General features: G+C 34.3%; 1 protein-coding gene across 6 annotated transcripts in view; it reads right to left on the reverse strand.

The window, feature by feature from the left end:
* Lrba (LPS responsive beige-like anchor protein) overlaps window positions 1-14,247 on the reverse strand; it is a 561,457-nt gene that overhangs the window by 165,025 nt on the left and 382,185 nt on the right. For all 6 annotated transcript variants that reach the window (XM_027392996.2, XM_027392995.2, XM_027392998.1 and 3 more), the window contains 3 exons: window positions 10,588-10,705; window positions 8,130-8,232; window positions 603-718 (listed from right to left, as the gene is read on the reverse strand). In XM_027392996.2, coding sequence (XP_027248797.1) covers window positions 603-718; window positions 8,130-8,232; window positions 10,588-10,705 — 337 coding nt within the window. The remainder of the gene's footprint in view (window positions 1-602; window positions 719-8,129; window positions 8,233-10,587; window positions 10,706-14,247) is intronic.

The following is a 14,247-nucleotide window of genomic DNA, read 5'->3' on the forward strand; positions in this document are numbered from 1 at the left end:
AACCACCTCCTATGTCAAAATAACACCTTTACATGACTGGTGAAAAGTTTATTTTCTTGTTTATTCCAAATTACTGGGTAAATATAATATCCACTCCTCTTTGCCTTTTTAAATTCTCATGTTATTTATTTTTGAAATCTATATTCTTTTGTTCTATAAATCATAGTTTGGCATCTCTAATCCAAAAATCAGAAATCATAAAGCATTCAGGGTATCAAGTTTCAGTTTTCAGAGCATTTTTGGTTTGAATATTTGAATTAAGGATACTTACCTCATAGTCCATATACACATTCCAAAATCTGAGAAATTCTGGACCTGAAATGATTCCTGTTCTAAGAATTTCAAATATGGGACACTCAACTTGTACTTCTACTGGTAAGTAAAGTAATTTCTCTGAGAGAATAAAAACACCTTTTTCTATTTGTATATCTTTTGTATCTCAAATATATACCATGTCAGTTTATTGAAATGAAACACAAATGTCACACAAGTAGACTCCCTTTTTGCTTATTCTAGAGCTAAAGTACGGGCACATTTCTATTTTTTATTCTAAAGAAACAGTTCCAATGGGTGATTTTCAATATTACATGCACTTAAATTACCTGCTATTGTGTTGAGAAACATCAAGTACTCAAAGTTTGAAATCTCTCTGTGTTGCCACCGCTGAGTCATATTTGAAGCTTTAAATAGTTGACGTGGAGTGGCTAATGAAATACGCCTGCAAAGAAGAGAATTGAGATAAAAGTAACTTAATATTAACTCAAATAACAAATCGTGAATTATCTGCGCTCATTCAATATTCCTAATGAAACCTATAATTCTGAAAATTAGTATCCATGTCAGACTAATGAATATTAGCAATGTTTCAATATACAATTAATAGATACCAAATGATTCAGACTAGAAAAAAAGTCTATTATATATTTTGCTTGTTCAGATAAGCTGTCATTATAATGTCATTGTAATACTCGGGTTTTATACAGGTTGGTTAAAATAGTATGATCAATGAATCCACAAAATGCATAAAATTGTATTCACATGTCTGTCAATTTTAAAAATTATCTCTTAAAGATAAAACTTGTACATTGTAATTTTAAATATTATATTTGTTCATATTCTGTAACAGGTGAAGGACAAGTCTAAGCAATTTGTAGGGAGGGAGGAATGAAAATAGAAGATGATGTGGGATAATGCTCTTTCTTGTTCACTGTAAAGATTTGTCACTGGTATTGGTTTAATAAAATGCTGATTGGCCAGTAACCAGGCAGGAAGTATAGGTGGGGCTACCAGACTAGGAAGAGGAAAGGACAGAGACAGAGTCACCAGCCAGACTCAGAAGAAGCAATATGAGAATGTATTACTGAGAAAAGGTACCAAGCTACATGGCTAAATATAGATAAGAATTATGGGTTAATTTAAGTTGTTAAGAGTTTTTTAGTAATAAGCTTAAGCAATATGACCAACAGTTTATAATTAACATAAGCCTCTGTGTGTTTATTTGGGACTGGATGGCTGCAGGCCTGGGCGGGACAGAAACCTCTGTCTACAAGAAGAAATTATTGAGATTATTTTTTAATGTAGTTCCTTAGAAGACCAAATTAGAGAAATGTAAATACTTAGATACAATTGGCCAACAGATAGGTAGTGGGAAATGAGGAGCAGGTAAGCAGGACAAATTATAGTACCCTGATGTCAAGTCTCAGAGGTCTGTTCTGTAATGGTTCCCATTACCAAGAGCCAAGTGATTACTTATTGAAAAGATTTATTGAGGCATAATTCAAAATTATAAATTATTCACCCTAAGGGTACAAAATTCAAAGGCTTTAAAGGAAATTTTATAGTCTTATGTTGTTCGCACAATCCACTACAAAACATTTTCTTTATAACAAAACTACCTTTTCTGTATTTGCAGTTCATTCCCACTCCTAGTCCCATCTCAAAGCAACTACCAGTCTACTTTCTATTCCTGTAAACCTGCCTTTCTGGGTATTTCCTGTAATCACGCATTGTGTTGCAGTTTGTACCAGTCTTCTTCTCATAACAAGAACTTTTTTGAGACTCAACAAAATGATTGTATGATCAATAATCTTTTTGTTGCTTAATAGTATTCTATTGTATGAATACAGAAAGCATATTTTATAATTAATGCATATTCAAATTGCTTAAGTATTATGCTATTGTGATTGTTGCTACTGTGAACATTCACACACATATCACTGAATGAACAGAGATTTAGAGGATGAATTACTCAACTGTATCACCCACTACTTTACATACTTTTATTATAGTGGGTATGAAATGCATCTCATTGTTTCAGTGTCCACCACTGAGAATACTTCTGTGCTTATGGCCACTCACTAATATGGCTTGATTTTGCTGTGGTGGTGCTGTCTTTTGTTCTTTAGAGGGGATTTTTATCAGTTTGTTGAAAAATCTTTCTATTACTAGTCAGTCCAGTGTTTCAGTCACAAATGTATACCAGAATTTGTCAAATGTTTTCCTTTATCTACTAAGACAGTCAGTGGTTTTGTCATTTTGCTTGTTAAGCAATATACATTTATTTTGAGACTTAAACCTATCTGCATTTCTAGCCAACTGATAATCATATCTATATTGCTGAATTTGGTTTGGTAAATTTTGTCAAGGGTTTTGTGACTGTGTTCCCAAGTTACTGATTCATAGTTGTCTATTTTCTGCATTGAGGTGTCACTGCCTGTGCAGAGTGAATTGGGAAGCATTTTATCATCCTCTGGGTTCTGGAGTTAAGTGAAGGGGTATTAATATTCTACTTTGACATCTGCTAGGCCTCACTACTAGAACCATAAAGCCATGGGATTTTTGTTAATGGGTAGATTTTTAATTAATAATTCAATTTCTTGACTTTTTATAAGCCCATTTAGATTTTAATTTCTTATTGAGCCAGTTTTGGCAATTTCTTTTTTCTCATAAATTTGTCAATATAAAGCTAAGCCATCTAATTTTTGGCATAAACTAGTCTGTGTTTCTTCCCAACACTTTCAACTGTAGTATGGCCAACAACAACATGATGCAAGCTTTTTCAGTTGTTTTTGTTATTTATGCTGGCTGCTTTTTTCATAGGTATTAAAGTCTATCAAATCACCTTTTCAAATAATCAGCTTTCATTTCAAAGGTCTGTTTTACCGTGTTTGTTCTACATACTTCTGTTATAACCTTTATTTTTCATGTTGTCCTGTTGCCTTTGAATTTATATCACTCTTCACTTTTCTAAAGAAGAAAGCTTAAGAGACTGAGATGAGACATTTCTTCCTTGGAATTAACATATTCATTCAGATAAAGATGTTTAAAGTGTAAAATTTCCCTCAACTGCTTTAGCCACATCCCATAAATTTTAATTTGTTACAGCTTTGTTGTAGAAGGTTCCAAATCACTACCCTTATCAGTTCTAAGAGAAGAGGAGTTTCTAGGCACAGGAGTTGGCAAAAGCACCAAGAACTGATGCATGGCAGAGTATGGCTGCATGACAGAAAAAAACAAACTTCCAAACCTAGGTGCTCTCTGAAGACTGGAACATAAAGCAGCAAGAAAATATTCCCTCTCCCCTGCATGTCTCTCAATGCCTCACTGTAAGGTAGTTTTAATAACCCCTTGTGGTGCTGTGAATGAGAACAGCCCCCATAGGCTCATATATTTGAATACTTGGTCCCCAGTTGGTGGAACTTTTTGGGAAGGGCTAGGAGGTGTGGCCCTTTGGAGGAGGACAAAGCCTGGGGGCAGACTTTGTCAAAAGCCCATGACATTCAGGATTAGCTCTTTCTCTGCTTCCTACCTGGGTATCAACATGTAAGTTCTTAGCTACTGCTACAGTGCCATGCCTCAATGACTGATGCTGTGTTCCCCATTGTGGGGGTCATGTACGCTAACCATCTAGAGCCATTAGCTCCACATTAAATGCCTTCTTTTATAAATTAGCTCATGGTACTTTGTCATGGCAACAGAAAAGTAACTAAGCCATCCTTGATATGAGGTAATTTTAGTGGCTATTTTTCCAGTAGAGAGTAAAAATGCAAGTGATAAGATTGAACAAAACTCCCTATGAGTGGGAAAACTCAAATGACTCTGGAGTATGTCTTTAGGTGTATGCAATAACTTGATATTAAGTCTTAAATTAGTATTGTGCATTATGGACCCTAATCCTGCAGAGTCAGATACTCCAGATCAAAAAGGCTACAGTAAGAAAAGTGATCATACTTGCTACATGCCATTAAAGGTAGGCTATGTATTTAGCACAAGTGCCTCTACTATCACACATTCTACTGACTGTTAAGTTACATGTTTTGGTCTTACTGTCCCCAATTGCATTGTTTATCATATCTAAATTGAAAATCTCACAAACAACAAAATTTTGGGCCCTGTTTACCAAGTACAGCTTGCTGATATTGTGTGGGTAAACTCACATTAAACCACTGTATCCCTAAACAACTGCTATAAAATGTAACAGGCACTGTTCAGTCTTTCTTATTTGCTTCCTGTCAGAGCTAATGTTATGGAAATGCTACCAACCCTTGGCAACACATTCCCCAGGATTTTGGTTTGTTGAGGGAGAGGAGTTCTGTTTCTCTTCCTTCCTTCCTCCTTTTTTTCTATCTAGTAAGTTTTGAAACTAATGTTGAGGTTCCTTGGAATGTAGTCCTAAGTCTTCTTGTCATTCTAGTTCTTCCACAGATGAACTCACTTTCTGTTTTGGCTCCTAATCTCATACACAGGAGACTGAGTACCAATTGACAGGTCTCAGCTTGCTTTAAATGTGCCCCGGCATTTTAACTTTCTATTCAGAATTTACAACTGAACATTTACTCTGGGTTTCAATTTCAATATAACTAAAACCAAGATTATTTTCTATCTGCTTCCTCCCTAAATTCCTAATCATGAAGACAGAAGCATATAAAGCTCCCCACAATCATTGCTTTCCTAGTGCTGTTAATCTCAGTGAATGCTGTTTAGGAGCTCAAGCTGGGACTTGAGAAGACATATTGAACATCTCATTTACCATGCCTGGAATCTAACCAGTCTCTAAATCCTGTAAGTTTTACTTCCTACAAATCTCAAATTGGGATGCTTCTCATTACTAATATTACCATTAACTCCTTATTAACTGGAGTTTTACATCAGCTCTGATTTCCTACTCAACACTCTCTTCCTAAGACAGTGTCCCACTGTCAGTTGCCTTTTAGTATTTTTCCAGAACAATGAAAGCTCTTCCTTGCTTCCAAGCATCTATAAAACTGGCCTCCCTTCAGTGTTGAACTGGTTCTATTTCTTCAAATAAAAACATAAATGTCTCATGGTAATACATTTATCATTTTATCCAAGGAAACTCATCTCCACTGCTATTTAGTTCACACATTTGTTTGAGCATCTATGGATGACGGGTGTCTACCATGCATAATGCTGAGTGTATGACATATTTTAAGGGCTGAAAATCCATTTCAGAAATTGATTAATGAATTAAGACTTTTATCTCTCACTGACTGTGATAAAAACACCACAAAGATTGTTCATTTATCACTAGTGATGATAAATAAAACATTTATGAAATAGATGATCAGTAAAAAGGCTTTTATAATCTAAGAAATATATGTATTATATATATGTATGTATATAATGTACATACATATATAAAATATGGTGTTGCTAAGGACTGAATCCAAAGCTATATTTGTACTGTGCAAGTACTCTGCCAGTGAGACATGTCCTAGCCTTGAAATTCCTCATGAAATGTATTACCTAGTCAAAATCAATTTTGTTATTATAAAACAACTGTTATATCTAATCTACAAGAACTTTGCTATTTTCATATAAAAGTAATAGCCTGAGGCATTTTAAAAATATGTGCACAAGAACTGGTACTTATAATTCTTTTCCTGGGAGCTAAGCTGTCCTTAGTGACTCACTTGAGAGGAGCACAATGGAGTGGAAATGAGAGTGTAAATCACAGAAAGTTCTGTGTCTTCTGCCTCGATTTCTCTTGGAGTACTTGCTATGCAGAAAGCCACACCCACATTCTGTATCTACTGAAGAAATAGCAGATGAAGAGAGAGACTGTTTCAAAGCTGATGCTTACTATCAAGAGGCATACTGCAAAGTCCCCAGGCCGGGGTAAGCTCTTTCTTTCTGGCCATTGTTTGCACATACCATTCCAAATGCATTTGTGATAGGATATTACCATAAAATATGAAATAAACACTAATAAATACCAGCTCAGGGTAGGGATATGGCTCAGTGATGAGAGTGCTTGCTTGGAATGCTCAAGGTCCTAGGTTTGATTCCCAGCACCACAAAAACAGTAATATAAAACTATTCAACTAAAAAAACGAGGCATACTACAAGTAAACTGTTAATTTCTACTCATAAACACTTTGCAACACATAGAAAAATTCCTGTGTTTGCACTTCTACTAGCTTTTAAATAAGTTAACTCAGTTGGAGAGAAATAATTAGGTTCAAATTAGCTAGCTTACCAGCACACCATGAAAAGACTCCTCCACTCTTCCAAATCCTATACCATGAGATATGCTGTGTACTAAAAACTAGAAAACACTGAGGGGAGAAACTGAACAAGATATAAGTAGAAAGTTATTCTATGTTCATGGACTGTTTAAATGTTCTTTTTCCTTTGTCTAGCTAAAGTGTTTTGTTTTGTTTGTTTAATTATTTTTAAAAGAATCAAGTCTTAACTTTTATTGATCATTTCTAACAGTTTTGAAGTCTCTGTATTATTTATTTCTGCCTTGGTTCTTATTATTTTCTTCATTCTAATTTTGGGCTTACTTTGTTTTAAAAACAAAAATCAGTGGCCTGATAAAAACACTGAATGACTACTAAATTAAAAAAAAAAGTTCAACCCAAATTATGGTTCTAAGTTATCCCAAGTATGTCAACAAAAAGGTTAAGAAAAAAAATCCAATGTGATAAAATAATAGTTATTTCTGTCATAGAATTAAGGATGATCCTTGAAGCATTTATTATACTATAACACAAAAGTATGTTATTAATGAAAATTTATAAAATACACATACTGGACAATCATCATCTCAGGTAAGAAATATAAGTATGTCAGAAGTCTTCCTTCTCCCTCCTTGTCCTCATTGTCCTCCTCCACCTCCTGCTCCTCCTCCTCTTCTTCTCCCCCAAGACTAGGTTTCTCTGTGTAAACCAGGCTGTCCTGAAACTCAGAAATCCACCTGCCTCTGCTCCCAGGTGCTGGGATTAAAGGCTTATACCACCTCTGCCCAACATCATAAGCCTTCTTAATGCACACTCATGAACTACCACTCTCTAAACATGAGTTAGTGTCCTGACAATAACTTTAGACATTAAAGACAAGTTAACTGGTTCAGAATATTACATTAGCAGAGGTGATTGTTCTTGTTTCCATTAATAAATTAATCATTGTTACTACACATGACAATAATTTGCTCATTTTCACTGTTACATATTCTACTGTATGAACACAGCAGTTTATTTTCCTGTTGCTGATGAACTTGTTTTCAGTTTGAACTTATCACAAATAGTGCTCCTCGGAACACTGCTGTATATCTTATACAGTAAACATAAGCAAGGGTTTCTGCTGGACCTCTTTCCAGACTAACACAGTTAGGATATAGGGCATTTTGGATGTGCTGATTTAAAGTTTTCAAAGAGTATGCAAAGTGCTAGTACCAATTTACATCCAACATTCTAATCATTTTACATCTGACTTAATGTTTGGATTATTATCTTTCTGGTTTTTGCCACGTTGATTAGAATATAGTGTTATCATATGGAAATACATTGCTTTTATCCACAGGACAAAGTAAGAAGCATGAATGAAAGTTTCTGACATGAGCTCATGTGCACACACATACACTCCTGGGAAGGGCTAGAGAACCTTTTTCTTGTAGTATTTTCAAACATGCTCTCTGAGAGATACTCCACTTTTTGTATTACGATTTGGTTGACTAACAAGAAAACACAACTCTAATAACGATCAGTTATTAAGTAACGAAAACCAAAGGTGATTTTTCAAAACAAATATAAACACTAATATATGTTAATTAACAAGATTTTAATCAGAATATTTCCTTTTTTTGTTTACAGATAAAACAGTACCTGGTCTGAGGTAATCCAAAACTGGTTCCCACACCAACACGAGGTAGATAGTTCACCACTTTCTTTACTGTGGCAGTGTCCGGGAAGTTGAACATTACAGCAACTACAAGTGATTTTTAAAAATTAGAAAACAGTGATATCCTTTTTAGAAAACTGACTTTCTTGATCCAATAGAATAGTTACTCTCAGCTCAGTATCTGTTAAATACAGTTGGTATTAAACCCAAATGTTGTAGTAATTTTCTACAGGTGGTGTTTGCTTCATTCAAGGATCCCATTGTCATACACAGGAGTCTCAACAGTATTTACAGAAAAACTAAAATTGTCTCTGTTAGTATTCAGACATCTGTACTGGCCTGTCCTTGGGGTTCTGACAGGATACACCCTCAGCCGCAGCCACTAAGAGCACCAGCTGTGTGTATTCACTATGTTCCCTTTTAAAAGGGCCCAGCCCACCTCCCATCCCCACCTCTCTCCCTCTGTCTGTCGGTTCCTCTCTCTCTCTCTCTCTCTTTTCTCTTTCCTGCTGCTCCTGTCACCAGAGGACTATCTCTCCCCTTCCCTTCCCCCTTTTCATGATTCCTTTCCCTAACAAAAAAACCCCTCTGCTTGAACCCTATCACATGGCATCTTTCTCTCACATGCTGCTTTTCTTAAATTACAATAGTCTCAATGTATAACATGAAGCTGGGATTATACAGTGACAACTGTGAATATACACATTCAATGTTTACAACTCCAATACCCATGTATGAGTTTCTAGAACTATTTAAAGTTCACATAGTTACCAACCCACCATTAAAAGCTACAAATATAGCTAAGAAATAATCCATTGTATATCAAGAAATGACCCATTTGAAAGCAATTTTCTTTATAAGATTTTAATGTTTCTATTTCACACATTAACGTCAACCAGAAATATTCTGTCTTGAAACAAAAGTTTTTCTCTGCGGTTCTTAAGCAAACTGAAAATGTTTCCTAATCATTTATTTTAAGGTAATTACCCATGTACAAGTGTATCAAGAAGCATCTAGTAATAAAATACATTTGATATGCTAATTTCACAAGTCATAACATACTTACCTATCTTTAAAAAGATGATAGTCATAAAATAATGATAAACTTTATAAGATATTAATTTCTTTAGTCTCAAAATGTTAATTATATATTAGCAGTACCAGAATCAATGTATGCTACAAACTCATCTAGAAACAGTGTTTTGCTTGGTCAGAAAAAAAATACTTAAGTTGTAAAAGATTTATTTTGTTGCTGTAGCTTTTAAACAATGGATTAACTAACAAGTCTTTAGAAAATAAATAGCAGATCATTAACTAAGCACACACAAAATATATTGTAATGCCATATTCATGTGGTGATGAAATAAGGTTTCCTTATATACCCACCATTATATTAAATATGAGGGAGGATGAAAGAATAAGCCAGTGTAAGTTATGTCAGAAGACTTAGGCTGAGGTTAGAAATGTCAGAAAACACCCAAATAAAAAAATGTCTACAGAACTCCACAGAAGAAAAGTGAATGAGGATGAGCAAGTGATAAATGCTGGAAAAGTTGCTACTACTTCTAAGCAAGAATACAGACTTAAATAAAGTGCAAAGTAACATCTCAATTATTCATCTAGAAGAATAAAGCTTGCATTAGCAAAAAATTATTGAGGACTGTGGAGATGCTCATAGAAAGTAAAAAGCTTGTTCCCTAAATGTGCTTGTATTCTCTGTAAGCACATGCCACTATACAGGGGGAAAATGTATGCATATAATATGTGCTCTTCTGTGTAGATTTAAATCATGGAGATTACAGAACAAATAAGAAACCACCAAGCTACATATGTAAAAGTTAGAAGTATAACAAAGAAATCAGGTTTTACATATTTTCCCTTATGTACCTCAACTAATACACAATAATTTTTCCTTCAAGTTCAACTTGTCTACCCTTCTTGTATGAATGTATCTCATGAAGTTGCATTTTAAATCCACAAGCCAAAATTTAGTTCAACTATTAAGAATGGACAACTTAGTACTATTTTCTGACTCTTTAAATAAATACAATAGGTTAGATAAAAGACAAAATAAGTATACAAATCATTTCATTATATTTTTCTGTTCCAAAACGTAGCCACTTATCAGAAGCAATCAAGGCAATGCTGGGGATATAGAAACTCCACAACTGACTCACCTATAGTTAAGTCATTGTTTATTCATATTTATAGAGCATTGCACCAATTTGTGAAATAGGAAAACAAAAGAGCTACAAATTATTCTAAAAATGATTGGGGGGATAAAAATCACATGATGATGGGTGAGATGTAAGAGATGAGGTCAACAGGGCAGTGGGTAAACTATAGATCCAATCTAAATAGAAACAACATGTTGTATTCAAAAATGACATCCCAGAAAGGGGGAAGTTAGCCTTTTAACAATGTACTTCTGTAACATATTACCTCTGTTTGCCATAAAGATCTCCAGGGCAGTATTTTGCAAAAGATAACGACGAGAAAAGATTGATCTTATCTCTGTGAACAGCCATTTTCCATGCAGACCTTCTGTATATGCCAAGATCTAGTGAGAAAAAAGATAACCCCAATTAAGTCACCGTATTACATTCTGTGAGTGTTATTTCCCTCCAATTAAAACAGAAAAGGTTCTGCTAAGAAAAACAATTTCTAAGAAAAATAATTTAACATATAATGAAACAGTTTGGAAAGAAATGAAGAAAATGCACTGTAATTTGTGAAAAGTAACTACATGAAAAAGTAGAGTGAAAAGATTAAATCTCTTTTTACATTAACATATTTGGGCTTTACAAAACAAAGAAACCTACACTCAGGTTTCTTTGTAGCCCTATTAATTGATAAATTTAAAAATCTTATTAGAGAAACTAAGTTTCAAATAAAACTTCAAAAGTAAGAATTCAAGAGAATGACATGTGCTTTTGGCTCTTTTATACAAATGGATTTTACATATGTGATTATAATTTGTTCAGTGCTGCCTTTTACCTGCTTTAAAAATATGTGTTAGTTCATCACTCTCAAAAATTTTAAGGTCATTGGTAAATAAAAAAATCAGAAAACACAAAGATTAACTGTATAAGCGTTAAGTATCATTTTGTCAGTCAAAGCTAAACATAACCCTGCAAATAAGCTCAGCATAATCTCTCCATGGAGTGGGTGGCTGTCCGAGTAACTTGTTACAATTCTTGTCATCCCATGTGACAGACACAGTTGCTTAAAATTCTTTGCCAATCCAAGGTAATCCTGTCTTTAGTTCTAAGCCACTTTGTTGCCTTGTTATTCAACGTTTGTTTTCAAAAAGATCATTTCAAAAGCTTAATTATGAGAAACTGAAAGGAATTCAGATTCAGCATTTCTCCAAAAAAAAAAAAAAAAATCAAATGCCATTCCTATCAAGAGCTGATAAAAATCTATGAGATCAACTAAATTAAAAATTAATATATATCTCTGTAGCCCAATACCAACTAAAAATCAGAAATGAAAAAAACCTGTGTCTGTGATACTGCATGACATGGACAAAACTGAAATAAACACAGAAGAAAAAAATGATAAATGATGATTTATCCTACACTCTATCCTTTCTTTGTTCACCTCCATATCCCAGACCTGACCTACAAATAAATCTATATTCCTCAACACAAAATGCATTTTATTTGAAATTTAAAAAAAAAACAAACTTATTTCAGTTATTTTTTTCAATTTGGTACATGAGACATTAGAAAACATACAACTTTGAAAAGTACTATAAAAATTTCAAGAACCAGACTAGTAATCATCTCTCAATTTTGAAACTGGCAACAATGTTCTACTTCACAATTTTATAACAAATACCAGCACAAATAAAACCAAGAGAAAGGAATAAGCAGAAAGAGGACAGATCAAGGTTTTGTTTTGTTTGTTTTACTCCTTGCTTTCTTCTATGCCTGGAATGTTCTTCCAAACCTGAAGGCAGACATTCATGCACGTTTAAATTTCTGTTCCTGTCATCTTCCCAGACAATCCTAGAGTCTTCACGTTCTGCTAGTAAAACCCAAACCCCAAATGTACCAAGGTTTCTTTATAATACCTTGGACCTCCTGACATAGATACTTGTTTGATTATCACCTCTCCTGCTTTAAAGGGCAGAATATGAGTTTTGGTTCAGGAACAAATCCAAATACATTCTACAGCCTTAAAAATGGCACAAAGTTTTATTTTTGAGATGACTGAGTGAAGCCTAGAAGCCTGAGCTCCACACGTGATTCCAATCTTCCTTCCTTCCTTCCTTCCCTCCCTCCCTCCCTCTCTTTTTAAGTGAGGGAAGCACAAAAGATATCTTAAGAGAATTTTGAGTAGTGGAAAACATCGAGACAACAGGTCTTTACATAAATATTCAGTTTTTTGATTTATTAGGAAAAGTAAGTAGCTGTATTTATTAATTTAAGTAAATATTCAATCATTTACTGCTGTCTACCTAGTTTCTATACATGAGTTCACCACCCTATATTTATCAAGTATTAAGAATATATTATACATTATATATTTTACAAATGTGTAACAATATATCCAATGACTGTTCATAAGTACAATGTGGCATTCTAAAGGGCATGTTAAATATTAAAGCAAAGTCTCCTTACAAGTTAGTGGCAGAATATAGCCTTCCACACTGTCATGTTCCTCAAAATCATCATATAGTGAGGAGTGTGTTAGACTCCTGTAATTCCAGTACCCAGAAGGCTGAATAGTGGAGACTGTGAATTCAAGGCTTCTCTGGTCTATAAGGCAAGACCCTGTCTCCAAAGAAAAAAGGGGTTGGGAACTTGACTCACTGGAAACTTAATAAGCTAAATGCTTTGTGTGTGTGTGTGTGTGTGTGTGTGTGTTTTATTTAACACTGGAAGGAGAGAACCAAAATATACAACAAAGAGTCTCTTACGTGCTGTGACATGCTAGAAATACTGTATACTGGTGTGAAAATTCCATGTTTTTTGATCATTGAAATCTCTGATATAACCTACTGTTCATAGATAGCAATGATGCCAACACTTCACAGAAATGATCACAAAGCTAAAGAGTTATTGCATTCTAGAGTCTCCATTCATCAACAGAAACAAGCATGATAAAATGCTGTTCTTAAGATTTTTAGTATATTCAGGTAGTTCTATGACTTACTGAAAATTCCTTATATATTCTATTGATTTAAATAGTGAGGTTATTTCAAAGATCTACCCAAAACACAGTGCCACTCTCCTTTAAATGTGTTTTATTCTAACAAACATAAAAACAGAAAATTACACAAAATGGCATAATCTCCACACATACTCAACCTTATAAAATCTTAATCTTATGTCATACTGTTGAATAAATTTTACAGGTTAAAGTGTCAGGGTAGTAGTGCACACCTTTAATCCCAGCACTCAGGAGGCAGGGGTAGGTGGATCTCTGAGTTTGAGGCCCGTCTGGTCTACAGAGCAAGTTCTAGGATGGCCAGAGCTACACAGAGAGACCCTGTCTCGAAAAACCAAGTAATTAATAATAATAATAATAATTAAAGAAGTAAGTATTGAAATTCCTACATCTAACGTTCCTGATCCCACTTTCTTCTTTCTTCGAATCCATCATTATTTTTGAGGTTTATCATTCACATGTATGTTTAGATTACTCATATACTTATTCCAAGAACTGAAGCCCGTGTTGTTTTACATGTGTCCAAACTTGACACAAACAGTAGCATATAAACAGTATCAAGGTTGCTTCCAAAGTTTAATCATATTTTCAAGCTCAGAAAAACAGGAGACAGAAAATTTTATAAAACTATCTAGATTTAAAAATCTTAACAAAAAATAGCCTACATATATATAGAAGAAAAGAAAAGAGAATACCTCTATAGTTAACTTGTAGCTTAAAATAGAAATGGAGAACCTCCTAACTGAAGAGTTTCTACCTGAAATTGAGATAATAGCATTTCTTGAAAGTATTCATTAGGAAGAGATGTCAGCATTGGAACGCAGCCGAGGCTTAGCTGAACACAAGGTTCATTTTTACTGGAACAGGAGTTGTGTGCCTGGTCTGAGGCTTCACTTCAAAGTCTCTAGAGTTCAATTAAAACTG

Source organism: Cricetulus griseus, assembly GCF_003668045.3.
Source record: "Cricetulus griseus strain 17A/GY chromosome 1 unlocalized genomic scaffold, alternate assembly CriGri-PICRH-1.0 chr1_0, whole genome shotgun sequence".
NCBI classification, from domain to species: domain Eukaryota; kingdom Metazoa; phylum Chordata; class Mammalia; order Rodentia; family Cricetidae; genus Cricetulus; species Cricetulus griseus.